Raw genomic sequence first — 19,255 nt, 5'->3', positions numbered from 1 at the left:
GGAAATACCTGCTGGACTGGGATACTTTTTCCCTCTTCTACCCAGTACATTTCACAGGCTGGCAGGTTTTATTTTAAAATAAAACATCTGATGATGCTATCTTAAGTGCTGAAATTAGCTGTGGAATTCTACGTGATACCCAGCGCTGTGTACAGAGGGGGGGGGGGGGGGCTAACCTAGCAAAGGAATTGTGTGTAAAGAGGTGAATTGGTTTTGTACTGCCCAAAAAACACCATTGATTTTTGGAATAAGTTATTCTCTACTATAAGAAGTCTGCTGTGGTTGCTCTGTCCTCCAAGAAACCAGAAAGAATAGAGTAGTGGTCGTTATGTATATATATTTATTTTGCATATCTTGTGGGGGTTAAAAACATCAGCCTTGGCTGATGTTTTTAACCCCCACAAGATGTGCAAAATAAATATATATACAGTATAGATCCTTGGCATCTTTGTGTTCCAGGCACAAGCAGAGAGCAGCCCAAGTCCTTGCTACAGGTGGTGGGGCTCTGTCTGCAGTATGAAGAGGACAGAAATCTGCATTTGTCACCTGCAGCAGCGGGTGGCACTTGGGCTGGGCTTTTCCTTGGGGGTGGATGAGGATGTTGCTCTGTTGGGATAGAAAGGAGGGAAACTGGGTATGGAAGTGGGAGCCTGTGTAGCTTTACTGTGCAGTGTGATCAGGGGTGTGTGTGCTGTGCAATCAACAGAAATCGTTGCTCTTTGCCCAACCATTAAGTGACACTCTTTCCTGTTCACACTGGATCCTCACAAGTAATCACAGAATCATAGGAAAGACACAATACCTCAAGTTGGAGGGGACACGTGAGGATCATGTCCCACTCTCAATGCCTCCCAACCTAAAAGGGAAGTCATTAATTTACCTAAATATCTGTTTGGCCATACCTACTTACCCAGTGATCACAGTTTCAAGTCCCAGTGAGGCAGACCAAAGGAAATGTGCTGATTTCTACAGCTTTCATTGTAGAACCTTCTCAGAAGTTTTCTGCAGACACTGAGCATAAATGGTATGTTTCATCAGAGTAAGGCTTTATTCCATCATCTTGTATGATTCTGTTTCCACTGTGCCTTTTCCTCTACTTGTTGCATCTGGTACTCTCTCAGATGACGCTTCACTGAATGAAGAAGAGGATGTTTTATGCTGCCTTGTTTTTATTGCTGAACCATTATAAATTACTTTGGGATCTCCAGTCTGTGCCAAGACATCCACGGGACTGACTCTGTAGTGAATTTCTTCATGTTGAGTCCTGATTTTGGTCAGTCCTGTGTGAAAATCGTGCAAGTTTTGTGTTATTCCAATCCACTAATTCTTCCAGTGTCTGTGTTTCATTTGTTGTGTTTATACATCAAAGCCTATGAAATGGGAGGTGTCAGCAAGTGTTACAGCTGGTTTTTGTAGCAGAGTCATGCAGACCCCAGACCTGATCACCAGCCCCCCTTCTCCAGGCACTCAGAGGACAGGTTTCTGGTTACAAGGGAAGGACACAGCCAGGATGGTGCACAAGGTTTCCTTGCACAGTCCCTGAAGCATTGAGGTCTGCAAGAGTTCTGCCCTGAAATTCACAGCAGTGGGAGCCATAACCATAGTAAGGGAAGTAAGTTATTTGTCCAACCCAAAAGTAATTTTCTCTTCTCTAGGAAAACATTTCTACCCATCCAGTAGTGTTGATAATGTGTAAGAAAAATTAGATTGAAAACCACTTTCCTTGTGTTTATTAACAGTGAGTTGTTTTACAGTTCTTACATGCTGTTGTGTTAATTTGTTTGTTTCCAGAGGCTACATTTAGATGTTGTTAACAGCAATAAAGAGAATATTACATTTGATCTAGAGTTCTGTCTTAATTCACAGGAGGAGATGCGAACAGAAGCTCGTCGGAAAAATCTCCTCATTCTAATTTTGCATTATTTAATGGAGGAAGGGTATGTTTTCTAAATAATAGTGCTCTACCCTTGTGGGATTGTGTGCACCTGACCTGCTGTACTGCATCTTTCTGTCCTCTGTTGGCTGAGTGGACAGTGTGGGCCTTTGGGTTGATGTGAGGAAGTGGCAAACTACCATGAGGTATCCTCACAGTTTGCTTTGCTAAATTGTTTCAGTTTCTGAAATAAAAATTCCCCATATAATTTAAAATTATTTTAGCTCAACCAAAAAGGCTTATTAAAATAGAGTTTATACTTCTATAAAAATAGGACTTTGGACAGGTTAAATATAACATTTGCTTACTAGTGCTATTGTTTGCTTCTTCTCTCAGAAATCAGAGTAAGATAATGACTCTCAGTTTTTTGATCTTTGTTTTGTTTTTAAATTGCCAGATATGTTGATGCTGCAAATGCTTTGGAACAAGAGACAAAATTAGGTTTACGTGGCTTTGAAGTTTGTGACAACATTGATCTTGAGACAATTTTGATGGAATATGAAAGCTACTATTTTGTAAAATTTCAAAAGTATCCTAAAATTACCAAAAAAGTCCTGGGCACTGGTATGTAGCTCTGTTCCAAAAACAAAGCTTTTGTTTCCAAAGTCTAAAATGTGTATCTCCCTGCTATGCTCACAACCTTTGTCATGTATGTCAGCATTTAATGTTTCAACTCTTACAGTTACAGATCTGATGTTCTAGCACACAAGGCACCAGAACTGAGAGGCGGTTTTGAGCCCTTCTGTTTTCCTTTCTTTCCTTATATAAAGGAACTACAAGGTGGAATTTTTCTGTCTTTTGAAATCTGCTTTGGTACCAGAAAATGTCAGCTAAGCACAAAGCATTATGGCAAAGATATGTTTATCCACTTTTTTCACCAAATGTAACTTGGAGAAGCTGTAAGAACAACTGTATGAGAATAAGAGCTTGAAGGATCTAGGTTTGGATTACGCATTAGAAAAAATTTCTTCATGGGAAGGGTTGTCAAACCCTGGCACAGGCTGCTCAAGGAAGTGGTGGAGTAATATCCCTGAAAGGGTTCAAAACACATGTGGATGTGGCACTAGGGGATGTGGGTCAATGGCCACTGCAGGGGTGGGGAAGTGATTGGACAGGATGGTCTTAGAGGTGTTTTTCAGCTTAAAGAGTTTAACAATTATTTGCTTGAAAAAGACATGTACATCTAATACCTATGGATTTGTGGTGTTAAAAAGAAGAAAACCCTGCAGGACAAAACAAAAAAGATTTGTTATGAGGCAAGAGTAAAAATATATTATAAAGCATTTTTTCACATCATAGTCAAAACTAAGTAAAAAAGAATTCGCAAAAAGCCACTCTTGGACACTTAAAAGCTCTCATTATGCATTTTTTGGTCAGTAAAGCTTCTCAGGCATGAAGCAGTCTACTATTACCTAAGACCAGATTTGTGACCATGCTGGCAGGGAGGCATCATCCTTTTTTCCTAAAGCATAAGCAGCCTCCTCCTGCAGTGCACATAGTTTTCACCATGCCCTAAATTGTGCCTGTTTCCAGACTTGGATATCTAAATAAAATCCTTGGTGTAGTGCTCCTTCCTGTTGAATTCTTTGCAGCACTCTTGGTGAGTCCTACAATAAAAGGTTGGTCATTTCCATGCTGAATTCCAGTTGGAGGAGTTGTAGATATACCCACAAGAGTACAGGTTTCTCCATGGGCTCTGCTGCCCCTAAACACAACATATTGCCAAGGTCCTTCAGGGAAAGAGCTGTTTGGGAAGGGTTATTTTGTGCAAGTGTGTGAGAATCGTGAGTGGAAGAGCATTGTACCGAGAACACTGAAAAGAGAGGTGTTTTGGAGCAGCCAGGGCCGTGCTGGTAGCATACAAACCCTTGGCTGTACGAGTTCACATCTCGGCTTTGTGAGTTTGACATTTTGTGGAAAAAAAAGCTCTCCTTTGACAGAAATTGTTTAAAATTATATAATAGCAAAAGATAATATCGTTTGATAACCCCTATTGCAATGTGACATTTATTCTGTTTTGTTATGTTGAACTTGATTCCTCTTCAGAGGAGTAAGGCAAATTCATATTTCCCAATTCAGCAATGAAAAAAATTACTAGCATTAAATAAGCATTCAGTGTGATATATTAAATTATTGTACTTAATCTAATTTTTGGTGGTGTCTGTTTTACTGTGAACATGATACTGGTTTTAAAATGTAAGCAGAGAAACCAAAGACTGAATGTAAAAAGCTTGAAGCAAAAGCACTCTCACCAACACCAGTTTGTTTTCCGTAAGTTTTTGCAAGCTTGCAGTGCTTATAGTCATGCTGTTCCTGTTTATGCATTATTATTTCCAAGGTCATTATTGTGTGCTTAAAAATATTTTTAAAGGGAAAAAAGGTTCAAATTGCCCTCTTTTATATCCTTACTTATTTTACATTTTAATATTAATTTTGCCTCAGCAGAAAATAAACAAGAGCTGAGAAGTGGAGGAAGAACAAGAAGGTGAGATATATGTGTGGGGTGTTTTTCTGGGCAGAAAATTTTCCTAGTAAAAGCAAACATGCACAGTGGTTAAAAGAATGCTGTGATACCAGAGGAGCACCAAAACCTAGAGCCATTCTCCTGACTGTGTGGTGCATTTTTTCTGTTTGTGCCAGAGGAAACTAGAGACTTACTTCCCAAATGGAGAGGCAGACAATTTACAGAGCTTCTGCAGTGTGGGTAAAGTGGGGTGGGGTGTTTGAAAAAAGTAAGCATTGAACTCTGCTGTGATTGAAATTAACACCATAACTTCAGTGGAAGCAAAGTTAGCCTAAAACAGCTTTATTTGAAAGCTTTGGGTTTTAGTCTTCTGGTATTTTGAAAAAAAATAAAAAAGGTAATGAAAGTCTTGCATTTTTTTCTTTTTTTCTAGGACAGCAGCTTCCTCTCAGAATGTACTAAGGGTAAAACAACAGACAGTGCAACGATCAGTATCAAAAACTTCACCTGGGTGTACAGCAGAACCTAAATCCTCCACCAAGGAGAGCCCCAGACAGGTTTAAACATGTTTTATCTCGGCAGCAATACAGTTGAAATTAATGGGATTTTTTGGGGGGAGTCTGTAGGCAGCAAGAGGGTGGGATTTAGACAATTAATAATTGGGCAACTAATGGGTTTTACTGATTTTGTCCCTGAAGGATTATAGGTGCAAGACTGTGAGAGAATTTCTGGCCATGACTTTGGGGGCAGTCACAGGCAAAAATTAGAGGAAAAGGAGGCATATAATCCAACCTATACTCTGACTGAAACTGATTGAAAGCAATCAGAGATTTTTTTCCATGAATACCAATATATTCATCCTTAGTGCCAGAAAACAAAACAAACAAATAAAGAATGAAGTGGTATCAGTTGTAAACATCTTCACAGTGCATAAGTGGTTTGAGACTGGGGGAGTAATTTGGGTCTGTAATGTTTAGGTTTGAGTCTCATTTTGTTGAGATTGCTGTGAAATCTACTTTTTGTCATCCCTTTACAGAGGGTGGACAGGATCAGGAAGTTGGTGGGCAAGCACTGTGTCAATTGCAGCCTTTTTTTTTAAGGGCCTGGCTATATTTCTGCATCAAGAGGAACTCTTCTCTGACCTGTTGCTACCCCTAAAAATACCCCAGAACTTTGCCTTTTGGATTTTACAGCAGTAAATGCTGTGAAGTTACTAAAATAGCTCCTAGAATAGCTCCTCATTTCTGAGTTGACATGCTATGCGTTTTACTTGGCCTGTCATTTCCACTCTTCATAAGAGTTGCTTCTTATGTAAAATGCAGTTTTGTGCTCAGTACATGGAATAAATTCACTGCTGAGCTCCAGAGCCTTGGCTTTCACTGCTGTCACCAGTCAGGTGAAGTCCAGTTAGAGCTTCAGTGATGTTTAAATGATCAGTATTTATCTTGGAACTTCATCTGGGCCTGTGTGAAGAGAGGGAATGATACCTATCGTGTTATACCTTCAATCGATTTACTTGGCAACACATCTGTTTTAAAAGGCATTTTTCTTTAGGAGAGTGATGGTGCAGATGCTCTGGATCAATCTGATTTTGGCTTAAGCATCTCAGGAGTCAGCAAAACTGGAGGAGACAGCTCTCACCCAAGAAAGGTTGGTGGAAACCTGGTATGTGGTTTCTCAGAGAAATACCTATGTGGAGAAAAAAAAAAATCACAGAGGTTTTCAAAAATATCAAATGATAGGGTTTTTAGTCTATTTTTATATAAAAATGTTTCTGTATAGTCAGCTGAAGAGTCAGTTTTATAATTTTATATTAAAAGTACCTCCTTTGCACAGGAAGGACTTTTTGCATTAAATACTATTTCAAACATAGTCAGAGGGGAATATTTCTTTTTTTAAAGCCTGGTGATAAATAACTATGATTGAAGGTAAGTTTTGAATTCCTGAATGAGGTAATGAAAGGCTCTGCAGTTCTACTATTGAATTGACTGAGTTGTGTGTTCTATCCCTATTGCTACCATGGTTTTTGGGGTCAATTTTTGCCATAATTAGGACTGTATATGCAGAAAGGAAACACACTGTTGTAATTGCAGGCAAAATTTGGTCCAGGGTATTTTTAAGAGTAGTGCTACCATTGTGCCTACAGCAATATTTTTTTTCTCCTTTAGGGCCAAATAATTGACTTCCGCAAGATGATTCAGGATGCTGCCAGAGTGTCACCAGATGGAATTCCCTTGAACAGCCTTAATTGTGATCCAGATCCATCAGTAAGTGTTCTGTTCATATTTCCATGAACAGAAAAAAATGAGTTTTGCACAACCAGGAACAAAACAAAATACTGCAACAAGCTTGTTTTTGTTCCCAAGTGCTAAAAAAGGCCTTGGATTTCTGAGAGGTGTATTTCCTCCTTGAAGGGACAGCCATACTTGATAGTGGTCTAATTTAATGACAGTTATTTATGTTGACATGAAAGCAGGCAACAAAAACGAGGGCTTAAGATGAAAAAAAATTGCAGACACCTGAAGTTCTGGGGGTTAAATCCTGGTTCCTTTCAGCTCAGTATGTCTCTAGCATTTGCCTCAGCTGAGACAACAGAATTTTGATTGTTGAGATAAGTTTTCTGTAAACACTCCAGACACAAGCCAGAACTTAAATAGTGCATCCAGCTTTCATGGTGCTTGTCTGCCTAGCAACTTGCTACACTGGAAGAAACTATCCAAAAAGAAAATGTTACAAAATAGGAACCTATGGTTATATTTTTCATTCCTCTTAATCTATGTAAGGCATATTTAGGACTATAAACGCAATAAGAAAGCTGCTTATTTTAATGTTGATTAGGGTTAGATTCTGTCAGAGGAAAACATGACACTGCAAATATGGTTTACTTTAAAATTTGTATTATTACAAATATTTCTGCAACTTTAACAGTTGATACTACTATGATGCATCAGTTTTTAAAAAGATACATAATAGTTTGCCTAAAAATACTTGCAGTCTGACAGGAACTTATGTTTTTCTCTTTTAGGAACGATTATTGAAACCTCTTAGTGCTTTTACTGGCATGACTGGTGAGATGAGAGAACTTGCAGTGGTTGTAAGCAGAGTAAGAACAGATCTCCATGTCAGTTGTAGAGAGATGTTATCTTTGTCATCTGGGAATGCTGTTTGTGTCTTTTCACTGATAGTGCTCATTCTTGAATTTGCAGATTATTTTCCCTCCACATAGCTCCACAACAAGTAATTTCTTTACATGTAATGATGTTTCTTTCTGATGTACAATGTGTGGAAATAATCAAGTCCATTCCTTTCTAATGGGGAACAGGTAATTTAATCATGTTGTGCAGACTGTCATGGCATTCCTCTTTGCTACCTACAAAAGAAAGTGCAATACTTCAATGGAGAGATCTAAATATATTAGCTAAAACCAACTATTATCTAGTGTTTTATCTAGCCGTGATCAGGTAGTGGGAAAAGCCTTGATTCCACCTTCAGGTGAAGTTTTCATTCCAGGCATAGGGCTGTAGTCAGTGTGGATGGTGTGCCAGTATCACAGCAGTATCTGAATTCTGAATGTATCTACTAGATAGCATCTACCAAAATTACTATTAAACCCTGGTATTCCTGCGTGGTTTAGAATCAGAGAATCATTTAGGTTGGAAAAGCCATCTCAGGTCATCAGGTCAAACCATTCTGACAGCACTGCCAAGGCCACCACTAACCCATGTCCCCAGATGCCACATAAACATCACTTTTAAACCCCAGGGATGAGGATTCCACCACTGCCCTAGGCAGACTGTGCCAAGGCTTGAAAAACGTTTCCATGAAGGAATTGCTCCTGATGTCCAACCTGAGCCTGCCCTGGCCCAGCCTGAGGCTGTTCCCTCTCCTGTCTCTGTTCCCTGGGAGCAGAGCTCGACCCCCCCTGGCTGTCCCCTCCTGTCAGGAGCTGTGCAGAGCCACAGGGTCCCCCTGAGCCTCCTTTCTCCAGGCTCAGCCCCTTCCCAGCTCCCTCAGCCCCTCCTGAGCTCAGCCCCTTCCCCAGCTCTGTTCCCTGCCCTGGACACGCTGCAGCCCCTCAGTGTCTCTCTTGTCCTGAGGGCACAGAGCTGTCCCCAGCACTGGAGGCGCCTCAGCAGCGCCAGCACAGGGACGGGCACTGCCCTGGGGCTGTGTCACACCCTGGCTGGGACAGCCCAGGGGCCACTGGTCCAGTACTTGCCCTGTGCCTTGCTTTGTGCATGATCTGCACTCCCTGTGCATTCTCACGTGGTGCAGTGGAGAGATGCTGTAACTGTGAGCTCTGCAAGCAGTGCCCTCATCCCAGCACTGCCAGAGCAGCATCAATAATACACCATATCCCAGGGCAGACTTGGGGATTCTTCCAGAATGGGCAGCTTGACCCCTGGAAGGAACCACAGCATTGTCAGCAGCATTTTATTTCACTCCTGGGTTGAAGCATAGCCCAACAAACAGGCCCTGGTCTGCTGGGGATCCGTGGCTGCAGCACACACAAATGCTCAACATCCACCACTTTTGGATGAGTCATCCATCCAAAAGAATTCACTACCACAGTGTTTGGTAGTGTTGTGACTTTCTGGATATAAATATAATGAGTGGTATCAGCTTGAATAAATCTGCTTATAATCATCTTTCCAAAAAGCCTGGAAGACCTTTGCACAGATTTTTATATCTGTGTATGGCCGAAATTCTTGGTCCACAAGTTTTGTATTTGATGTTTAGTAGAACTTAAGAAACGTCTTAGGAAATTTCCAGCCTTAAAGTAAGAAAATTCTCATTTGTTTCAATTCCTGTCTGGTCTTTTATTTATGGTAGACCTTTAAAATAATGTTGTTCTTGCTGCTACATTAACATAAAAAGCAATAAAATATAGCTTTCCATTTGTTATGGTGTGTTTTTTGAATTGTGCTCCATTATGGTATGTTCCTAGTTGCTATGGTAATCAGCACTGTATAAATCAATACAAATAAATAGCATGTTATATCTATTTCATAACACAATCTAATTTAATTTGGAAACAGTTATGTAAGTCTCTACTTAATAGCAGAAATCTGATTCATCTTAATTCACTGTTAATAGACAGGGAAAGTGTAATCTACTCTATATAAATAATTTTTTCTAATTGTATTAGCTTTTCCCCTTGGATACAACCACATAATTTTTTTTTAGTCTGTGTGGACTGTTTTTGTTGGAAAGCAGAATTTATCCTGAATATTTGTTCTGAGGATGCAGTATTTTTTTGCAGAACAATTAGCCCCTGGAACACAAAGCCACAAAATATTATGAAGGCAAATTGAAAGATTCATAGAAGATTTGGAAAGTTTGATGAATTAAATTAAATTAATTTAGTGAGTGTTTCAGGGCATAGACTAATTACCATCTATCTTTTGATAGACTCGTAGGGGAAAAATTTCTTCCTGTTGCAGAGTTTCTCACACCTTTTCTTGCAGCATATAAAATCTTGCACACAGTGGAGTAAATAGAAATTTTTCACTGTACTTACAACACAAGAAATAACATAAGTAATAGGTATTGACATTATAATAGGTAATAACCCAAGTAATAGGTGCAAGCATAAAGTTACTGAGCATCGAGTTTAAAAAAAAAACAAAATATTTTTACATTGCACATGAGTGAGCTGTGGAACTTGTGACTATAAAATAAGCATGTTTAAAAGAGGGAAGAAAAATTCACTGAAGAATGAGTGTCAAAAGGTGTTTCAGCTGAAAGATTCAGATGTAATTTGAATTACTGAAGTCCACTGATGCGTGTAAACTTGAACCAATGTATCACTAAGATTACTTTTACTTCTTTTTTTAAACATCCAATACTTGTAGGAGTAGAGACAAAATATTAGGGTTGGTGAACCTTCGTATCACCAAACTAACAGAAAACAGACCTGAAGAAGATCTGCTCAGCATCTACATTTGCTAGGATTCCATTAGGGAAACTGGGGCCTGGAGGGGAAGTGATTGCTGTGGATGCTTCCCTCCTGGGAGGTCCTTGGTACCTAGGGTTAAATAATACAGCCTGTACCACTTAACAGCACCACTATTTTATCCCTGAGTCGATCCTTTTACTTTGCCAGAGTCATTACCCGGCTGCAGAAGGAGTTTTGCTAACAAGATGTGATGTGTGTTGCAGGACATTTGTCTCCATAAGCCGAATGTGAAGTGGGATGATATTATAGGACTGGATGCAGCTAAAAGGCTGGTCAAGGAAGCAGTTGTTTACCCCATAAAGGTAAGGTGCAAAATAGCTTTGGCAAAACCAGTGTTGGGCTTGTTAGCTTGTTTCCTTGCAATTACAGTGATGTTTTAGGGTTCTCAGTATTTCTGTGATTTTGTAGGCCATTCGTGTTAGAGCTGTTGGTATTCCTGTTTAATGCCAGAACTATTCCTGTTCTATCTGAAATGGCACCTGCATTCTTCTACAGGAAAATTACCTTTCAGTGTTAATATTGTAAAAGGTTCAATTCTTTGGCACGTTTGGCATTGTAAGAAGTGCTGGATTTCACCTATATTAATTCCATGAAAAATGACTTACAGAAGAGAATGTCACATCTACTGCACTTGAAAAAAAAAAAAAAACAAACACTGGAATCAGATTTCAAATAATAAATTGCATTTAAACCAGCATTTTTCTCAGTACTCAGATCATACATGTCACATTGTTTTGGTGTGGTTTTATGCCTCTCTTCAAATTTCTGATGTTTCTTGAATGTGCTAGGAGCAGTGAAAGTAAGGACTACAATCCCTTGAAGTTTGTTTTAGATTATATATTTTAAATATCTGAATTACTTTCCTACAGTATCCAGAACTGTTTACTGGCATTCTGTCCCCTTGGAAAGGATTACTGCTGTATGGACCGCCAGGTATGGAGAGCTTTTTGCCACATTTTTGTGTTTGTCACTGCTTCTTGTTTTGTCCTGTGGATAAATCATCAATGTTAATTAGATCAGATTGTTAAAAAAGAACATGCTCTGTACATAAATTAAAAGAAGAGAATGTTGGATGATTATGTTCATCTCTGACACTCAAACCTGGCCTTTCTTGTGAGCCTTGGCTGTTTTTATACCCAAATCTTCCAGAGACAGCACTTTTACCAGCAATTCAGGGAATGAAGACTCAGATCTTTGTTTTTACTCAGCTTGGACCATTTTAATCAAGTTTGGCGTGATCCTATGAGACGTTAATAAATCTGCCATGGACTTACCTCCATACTGGAAAATGTCCTTCCTTCTGCTTTTCAGAATTATTTTGGGAATGGATGGAAGCTTTGCCTTCTTCTAGCTGGGTGTTTTCCTTGTTAGTGCAGCTTCCCTCCCCTCATTGCCCCTCTTTGACACCAGGATGTGGCTGGAAGGGGGCAGAGGGCACAAGAACCAGCTGAGTCGGGTTGCAGAGCATCTCTCTGCAATGAAATCCCTTTGTTCCCGCAAATGTTTGGGTGTTCTGCCACAGAAGGCATCTTACCATTTCAGCATGCACTACTTCAGGATTTGGAGAATCTGCATTTGCAGTTGTGTATTACCTGAGTTTCTCCGAACAATCCTGAAAGGGCCACAGAATATTCTGAGGGCTGGAGCCCCTCTGCTCTGGAGCCAGCCTGGCAGAGCTGGGGCTGTTCACCTGGACAAGAGAAGCTGCAGGGAGAGCTCAGAGCCCCTGCCAGGGCCTCAAGGGGCTCCAGGAGAGCTGCAGAGGGGCTGGGGACAAGGCAGGCAGGGACATCACACAGGGAATGGCTCCCACTGCCAGAGGGCAGGGACAGATGGGATATTGGGAATTAGGAATTGCTGGCTGGGAGGGTGGGCAGGCCCTGGCACAGGGTGCCCAGAGCTGTCCCTGGATCCCTGGGAGTGTCCCAGCACAGGCTGGATGGGGCTTGGAGCACCGTGGGACAGTGGAAGATGTGTCTGGTCATTGCAGGGTGTTGGACTCAATGGCATTTAAAGGTCCCTTTCAACCCAAACCATTCTATGAGTTTTTTACTGGTTTTACCCAACTGGTAGTAGGATTTTATTCAAACATTCACATTTTATTTCTTTGGAGAGTGAATTTCTCAAACACTGTTGTTTGTAGGTACTGGAAAAACTTTGCTTGCTAAGGCTGTTGCCACAGAATGCAATACAACCTTTTTCAACATATCAGCATCCACCATTGTCAGCAAATGGAGAGGTGATTCAGAAAAACTTGTCCGGGTAAGAATTCCTCTCCCGTTCATTCTACTTTAACAAACATCACACTCCCCCTTGAAGAACTTGGGTTCAGCACAGAACTGGAAACAAGTGTTCCTCTGATACTCATAGTCTTTCCTGATGTAGACAAAACATGACTTCGATTATACCTAGTTATGAAAGCAGGAATAACATCAATTATGCAGAAATCTTGTAATGGATTCTTGCTGTGAGACTTCAGTTCTGTAATGTAAGATGGAGCAGATGTTCTGAAGGCAGCAAAGATCATTGACTGCCTGATCAGGAGTCAGACAATCAGAGTTCCAAACTAGTGTGTGCTTAGTACTCTTCAGAGCACTTCACATCCATTTTGCAGGGGTTGGTTCCTAGGCACCCTGTAAAATGTAATCTAGATTCCCAAAATTCCTAATTGTTCTTCATGGCACAAAATGGGCATTGTCGGAAAGGTCTTCCAGTCAATGAAGATACAATGTTTTTTCAAGGAAGGTAGTTTGCTGGCAAATGGGTAAATGCATTTTTGTGTATAAACTAGCAAGGAGTCTGCATGGCTCAGGTATGGTACAGAAAAATTCAGGGGTTCAGGTATAGCATCCTTGCCCATCTGAATCTCTCCATAACATCCACCAGCTCAGTAGAAACCCACAAGCCCTTAGCCTGCCTTACTCTCATCTCTTGGCCTGCACTTCAGGTAAATGCAGAGCTCTTGGAAACTAATAACCACAGCAATCAGTTCTCTGCAAATATAATTGTTTGTCTCTCTTGAAGTGTGGGCAGTGGCCGGAGCACACTCACTCGTCCTGCCTCCTACATCCTTTAAAATTGCATATTTTTCTTCTGACATTCTTCTCTCTTACTGATTCTCTTAACATCTGTCTCAGTAGCTTCCTGGAATTTTCTCTTCTGGCAGGAGTATGTGGGGACAATCTGGTTTCTGCTACCATGATAGAGAAGGCTTTTGTGAACCTGCTGTAGCACGTGCATTGATATTTGTGGCATTTTCCCCTAAATTAAACTTACTGCAGAATCAAAAAAATGAAGTAAGACTGTGGATCAGGAGAGCTCTAAGAAAAATATTGTGTGAATTTTTATCCTAAAATCCCATGTTGCTGGTGAAGGGGAAGTATATAGGGGTTTGTGGTCATTTGGAGGCATATCCTCTCATCCTATTTTACTCAGTACTACACTGTATTTCTGTGATTTTATGTTTTTATATATTATATTTCTAGTAAAATTTTATACTGGTCATGGTCTACTTGTTGCTCTGGGCAAATGACTTAAACCCTGCGTTTCATGCTCAAAGTGATGAAAATAATATGTATCTTTTAAAATATTATTTTTTTCAAGTGTTCAGATTTAAAAGTGCTGGACTAATATATATTAATAGTGATACTTATCTAAAAACTCAAAAACCACTTTACTCAAGAAGAACTGACAGTGATTTCTTACTCCTAACACAGGCCTCTCCATGTTTACGGAAAATTAGATGAAACTTCGTTCTCCAAAGAGCAGATCCACATTTTTTGTTTCAGCTTTCAGTCCATTTTTAAAATTGTGATTGTTCAAGCAATTTATGTTTGTTTTGATGAGGAAAAAAAAAATGAGTGCTTGATTCTTATCAAAAGAATCAGTGCATTTTCTTTCATTATGCTTTAGCTGACCTGCATTTTTTTTTCCTCAAATCCTTATTAAAAAAAAAAAAGTTCAAATGGAACAACAACAAAAGGCACATGTTTAATCTCAGTAACAATTTAGGAGTTCCCAGAATCCTCTGATGGATCATTTTCTTCTATCCCATTATTCTCAGGGTACTCTGATAGGATTTAGACAGAAAGATTTACACATAAAGACAGGATTACAAGGCTGTGTTCTTTATATCTCCTTTATAAAATCTCTCAGATTTTGAGAGGATTCAGGAACCCTCAGCCTACCCAGAGCTTTTTTCCAGCAGATATCCCTTGGGATGTGGGTGCTGTTAATTTATCTTCCTTGCCAGTTCACTTTAGTGCCTTCTTGTGTTAGTTTCTCCTTCACATTTACTCTTCTCTCTGACAGGTGTTGTTTGAGCTCGCCCGGTACCACGCTCCTTCCACAATTTTCCTGGATGAGCTGGAGTCAGTTATGAGTCAAAGAGGCACTGTTCCTGGGTAACTGGTGGGACCACTTTGGGATTAAAAGAGAGAGGTTCCGTGGTTGTGCCAGTCACAGCTGACAGCTTCTGTGAGAATTAGCAAGGGGCAGCAAGAGGGAAGGAGGTGCAGGGCTTTATAACCAGTTGTGCTGTACTTTAAAGGGATTTGAAATAGAAATAAAGGGCAGTGGTGAGGGAAACAGCATACCTGCTGTTGTTAGAGGAAAGTAAGAAGCGTTATTTTGTGACACTTTGAACATAGACATAGCAGAGTAATAGGGAGTGTACACAGTGGAACGGTGTTTTCATTAGTGACAGATTTTGGTGGCATTCTCAGGACTTCCTGTTGCAGGATTGGGATTGTGTTGTTACTTGAATCCAAGATTCAAGACAGTTTATAGTTAAAAAACACATTAAGAAAGGTTAGGGATGGGAAAGAAGCCAGAGAAATATAAAAATATTATTACAACCATTAGGAACCCATTACAGGGGATTTTATGTACAGTGAATTACATGATCACTTTATATGTATTATATTGTATGTCTGTATTGTTTGCTTACTATTTGTAAATAGAATATGCCCTATTGTAAAGATGCTGCTTGTAGTCATTCTCACTTAATTGATGCAAATTATGAGCCAAATTTGTCCTTCATTAGTACATTTAAAAGCTCTCATTAACATCACTGGGTTATATGGTCTAATAAGGACTTTTATCCTAGATGCTGTACTTATTTTTACGTGTACTTATTAATTACTGACTTGGCATTGATGTTTGAATGCTTTTGCAGAAATAAGTCATTAAATCTGAACTGCAGCCCTTGCCATCTAAGGTCCTGCTGTTTTCCCTGGGCTTGATCCAGGAGTTTCCAAGAGCTTCACATCTGGAACCAAGAGTTCCAGCTGGTTTTCTGCAAAACAGATTACCTGTATTTGGGCCAGAGTTCTTAGTACTTTGCCTAAGTTCTCCTTTTTTGAAGAAGGATCCTTTCTGTGTGGTCTCTGCCCCTTTCTTACTTCATATCAGTGTAGTGTGTTTTTCTGTTTTCTTTTGATAGAACATTTTGGAAAATGTTGAATTCAGTAGTAGTTTTATTTTCTTGTAGCCACTTCACATTCACTCACAGAAAAATGCTATCCTGAAGAGGTAGGTGCACCAGTTATTTAATGGAAACTATCACATTATAAGAATTCCCTGCTATAGATCAATCAACCAGTCAATCAATTGGAGCCCTAGCTATTTTGCAGTAAATGTTGGTCTTGCATGGAGGTTAACATGAAGAAAGAAACAGAAAAATATTTTCTTTGGATTCCATTATAGTGAATTCTCCTCACTTTAATGCACTGAAAAGAGTCCATTTAAGTAATCATTAGAAAGCTTGATTTTAATGCTTAGATGTTAGCTAATGGAGCTTAATCATGCTTTGAACTGGGGCAAAACTGTGACAAGGGCTCTGTTGCTGTGAATGACACTGTATAAATAAAGATGATTAATGCACTGAGCAAATAATATTTCTCTGAATCTTGGTAGTGGTGAACATGAAGGAAGTTGGCGGATGAAAACGGAATTACTGGTGCAGATGGATGGCTTGGCCCGATCTGATGATCTTGTATTTGTTTTAGCAGCTTCCAATCTGCCATGGTAAGAGATCCAGAGAGTACATTTTGAATACATTTTCATGAGCTTCTAAGCACAGATAAAGATTTTATTTAGACTTCTGCAGAAAAAGCCTTGATATTTGGTTAAAGCATTTAAAGATTAATTTGGAGCTTTTACTTTTAAACTCTTCAATTCTTGCTATTTGTGTCACATGAGAATAATCCATAATAAAGTCAACATATGCTGCTCGTACCAGCTGCTAATATTTAAAATGGAGTATTTGACTTTATGGGCAAGTTATTTACTATCTTTAAGCTAAGAAGGGTTTTCAGCCTGGAACCGTAAGGTGCTTAAAACATCTGGCACTTAGAAGGATACTCCATAAATAGGAATGTTGGATTTTATTAGTATCAAATGTGACTTTGAAAAGTTGAGGGACAAAATTCTCTAGTTTCTTCAACACAATTTAGTATAGAAGAAAAAACAGTTTAATATTGGAACTGTGAAATTTCATCAAGCAGGGCAGGATGTTTATTGGGAACAAGACAAGTTGGAGAGAATAAGGAAGGGAGGTAATATTTGTAGTGTAACAACTGTGGGTGCTCAGGAGAGGAGATCCTCACAGCACTGAGATCTTTCTGGATACCCTTGTCCCTGAAGGCACATGGACCAAAGTGGGTCTATTCCCCTCTCACATGGAGAAGAGCACAGCCTTGGGTCAGAACAGGAGAAGACAGCAGTCCTGTGTCCAGGAAACTTCAAGCCATAGTCTGGGAGTCATTTGTTGGAGCCCAGTGGGAGGTGTTCCTGGAATGATCTTGTGTGAGCAGCAGTTCAGCAGCATTTCAAGAGGCAAAACTTGAAATTTGACTTAAAGGTGCTTTGTTTAGTGAGATGACACTTGCCCAGCTCTCCAGTGTGACAGACACAGAGTAGGGCACCTAAAATCAGACAGAGAAGGCTCTGTACCCACAAAGCCACAGGCTTCATTTATGGACTGTTTTTCAAGATGAGTGATTTTTGGATGACTCTTACAAAGTTGCCATGAGGACAAATGTTGGAAAAGCCTCTCTTTGTGACTGGAGAGCTCTGGGTTGTGATCAGCAGACTGTTGGGAGTGTCTTGAGTCTGAATGTCACTGGCTGTGTAATCACAGCTGCTTCCTTTTAAGTACTTACGATTAAAATCTAAAGGCCTAGAGCATATATTATTTTGAACATACAAACGCACATTTTGGTTGTGCATATCACCAAATGTTCTCTCACAAAGTCTGTGGTAATATTTATCCCCCTTGTGAGCTGATCCCCTTTTCGTCAGGCCTGGCTGAAAAGGTCCAGGGAACAGGCAGATAGAATTAAACAACAGAAGAGGAGTTTTTGCCTGAGAATTGAGGCTTAAAGATAATATTTTCAATCAGTTTCATATGGCAGGTAAGCCTAGCTTGTCTTGTCTAGGGTTTTCAGGCTCTTTAAATGAAGGAATGGCTGTGTGAATACCTAAATAGAAGTTCCATAGAAGTAGCTGTACTAAGTTAGGCTGGTCCCTACCCTGGCCCAAAAGTATAACTATAGAGTCACAATGGGCTTTTTTCTTTTTTTATAGCCATAATAGCAAAGTCTATGTGTTGGTTTCAGGGATTTATGTCTTGGACAAACTCATGAATTTAAATCAGTACAAAATCCACGCCATTTTGTTACAGTATCTACATAAAAGGAACTGAGCTGAATTTGATTTAATTGTGTTCCAATTGTGTAAGAAAATGCTGAAAAAATAACTGCTCTCTGTGTAAACAGTTAAGATTGAAAGAGAAGTAATACAGTATTAATACTTTTGTCTCTTTGTTAGTAGTACTATAATGTTTACATTATAGTAATATAAACTATAAATGTTTACATTATTGCAGCATTGTTGCCCTTTCAGAAGAAGCTCTGAGCAGTGCATTGCACCTGTGGTCTCTTAAGTTATCCTGTGAGATAATTATCCATGCAGAGAGATTTTTGAATGTGTTTTGTTACCCTGTATCTGCCTTACACAACCAATAAGCTTTCTGGGAAGTTGTGTAAAATACACAGAATTCCGTTTTAAGTATTTTATGTATTTTGATTTTTGATCATTTTGTAATACTGAAGTTCTAATTTCTGCAAAATTCTTCCTTGAAACATCCAAAATGACAGCCTTTGTTTAAGGTTGAGACAAAACGACAGGGTTTCTGTTTTGAGGGACCTGCCCTGAAAGAAAGCAGACAGTCTGTGTTGGAACAAGAGTGTCAGCTGGGGTTTTCAGTTTTGAAGGTTTTATACTTGAGACTGTAGAATTTCCTTTTGGACTTTCTCTCTTGTCTGGTGGAAATGTGCCTACCACATAGAAAATGCTTTAAGAAGGGGCTGGGCAAATGCTTAGAAAGGTGTTTGAGGGGGATGAAAAGCCTGATGAAAGCCTGAGCTTTCACGTCACTGGGGTTCTCCAGCCTCGAGGAATTTGGGATTATCTGCCTCCAGAGAGGTCATCAGGTTTTAAACCTCTTTTAGGATCCTAACTATATATTTACAGATTATTTTTATGAGTATTAGGTGACATTTAGCCCTACTGTCAGACTTAGACTTCATCTCCACAGGAATATTTCATTTAAAAATTTCAGAATACCTACTGCTACCTAAGTTGTGGCTTCACAGCACCACCCTGTGCTCTTGCAAACATTTGTTGTTAAGCTGGATTTCAAGAGATTTATTTAACATGGATATTTATTGATCAGGGAAAAAAAAAATAGTACCAAGCTGCTTTTAGAAGAATGAAAAGAAGCCTAAACAAAGCTCTTTACACTGTCCTAAGCTGCACTGCAGCTATTGATCTGCCTCTTCAACCTGTGCTTGCTGCTCAGCCCTGCTTTCTGCTGCTCATCTGCAAGGTGTTTCTA

At 39.6% G+C, this 19,255-nt stretch overlaps 1 protein-coding gene across 6 annotated transcripts in view; it reads left to right on the top strand.

Moving 5' to 3' along the window:
- KATNAL2 (katanin catalytic subunit A1 like 2) overlaps positions 1-19,255 on the top strand; it is a 28,833-nt gene that overhangs the window by 4,597 nt on the left and 4,981 nt on the right. Inside the window, exons 2-14 of one of the 6 annotated variants that reach the window (XM_030257552.4) lie at positions 1,122-1,273; positions 1,867-1,937; positions 2,331-2,497; positions 4,376-4,418; positions 4,831-4,954; positions 5,952-6,047; positions 6,566-6,664; positions 7,423-7,500; positions 10,560-10,658; positions 11,226-11,289; positions 12,500-12,618; positions 14,668-14,759; positions 16,273-16,383. In XM_030257552.4, the coding sequence (XP_030113412.4) occupies positions 1,873-1,937; positions 2,331-2,497; positions 4,376-4,418; positions 4,831-4,954; positions 5,952-6,047; positions 6,566-6,664; positions 7,423-7,500; positions 10,560-10,658; positions 11,226-11,289; positions 12,500-12,618; positions 14,668-14,759; positions 16,273-16,383 (1,157 nt within the window). In that variant the 5' untranslated portion in view covers positions 1,122-1,273; positions 1,867-1,872. The remainder of the gene's footprint in view (positions 1-1,121; positions 1,274-1,866; positions 1,938-2,330; positions 2,498-4,375; positions 4,419-4,830; positions 4,955-5,951; positions 6,048-6,565; positions 6,665-7,422; positions 7,501-10,559; positions 10,659-11,225; positions 11,290-12,499; positions 12,619-14,667; positions 14,760-16,272; positions 16,384-19,255) is intronic. The other 5 variants (XM_030257551.4, XM_030257550.4, XM_072921827.1 and 2 more) reach the window with 5 other exon arrangements.

Source organism: Taeniopygia guttata, chromosome Z (assembly GCF_048771995.1).
Source record: "Taeniopygia guttata chromosome Z, bTaeGut7.mat, whole genome shotgun sequence".
NCBI classification, from domain to species: domain Eukaryota; kingdom Metazoa; phylum Chordata; class Aves; order Passeriformes; family Estrildidae; genus Taeniopygia; species Taeniopygia guttata.
Note: the sequence above shows the minus strand (reverse complement) of the source record. Positions and strands in the feature narration are given on the sequence as shown.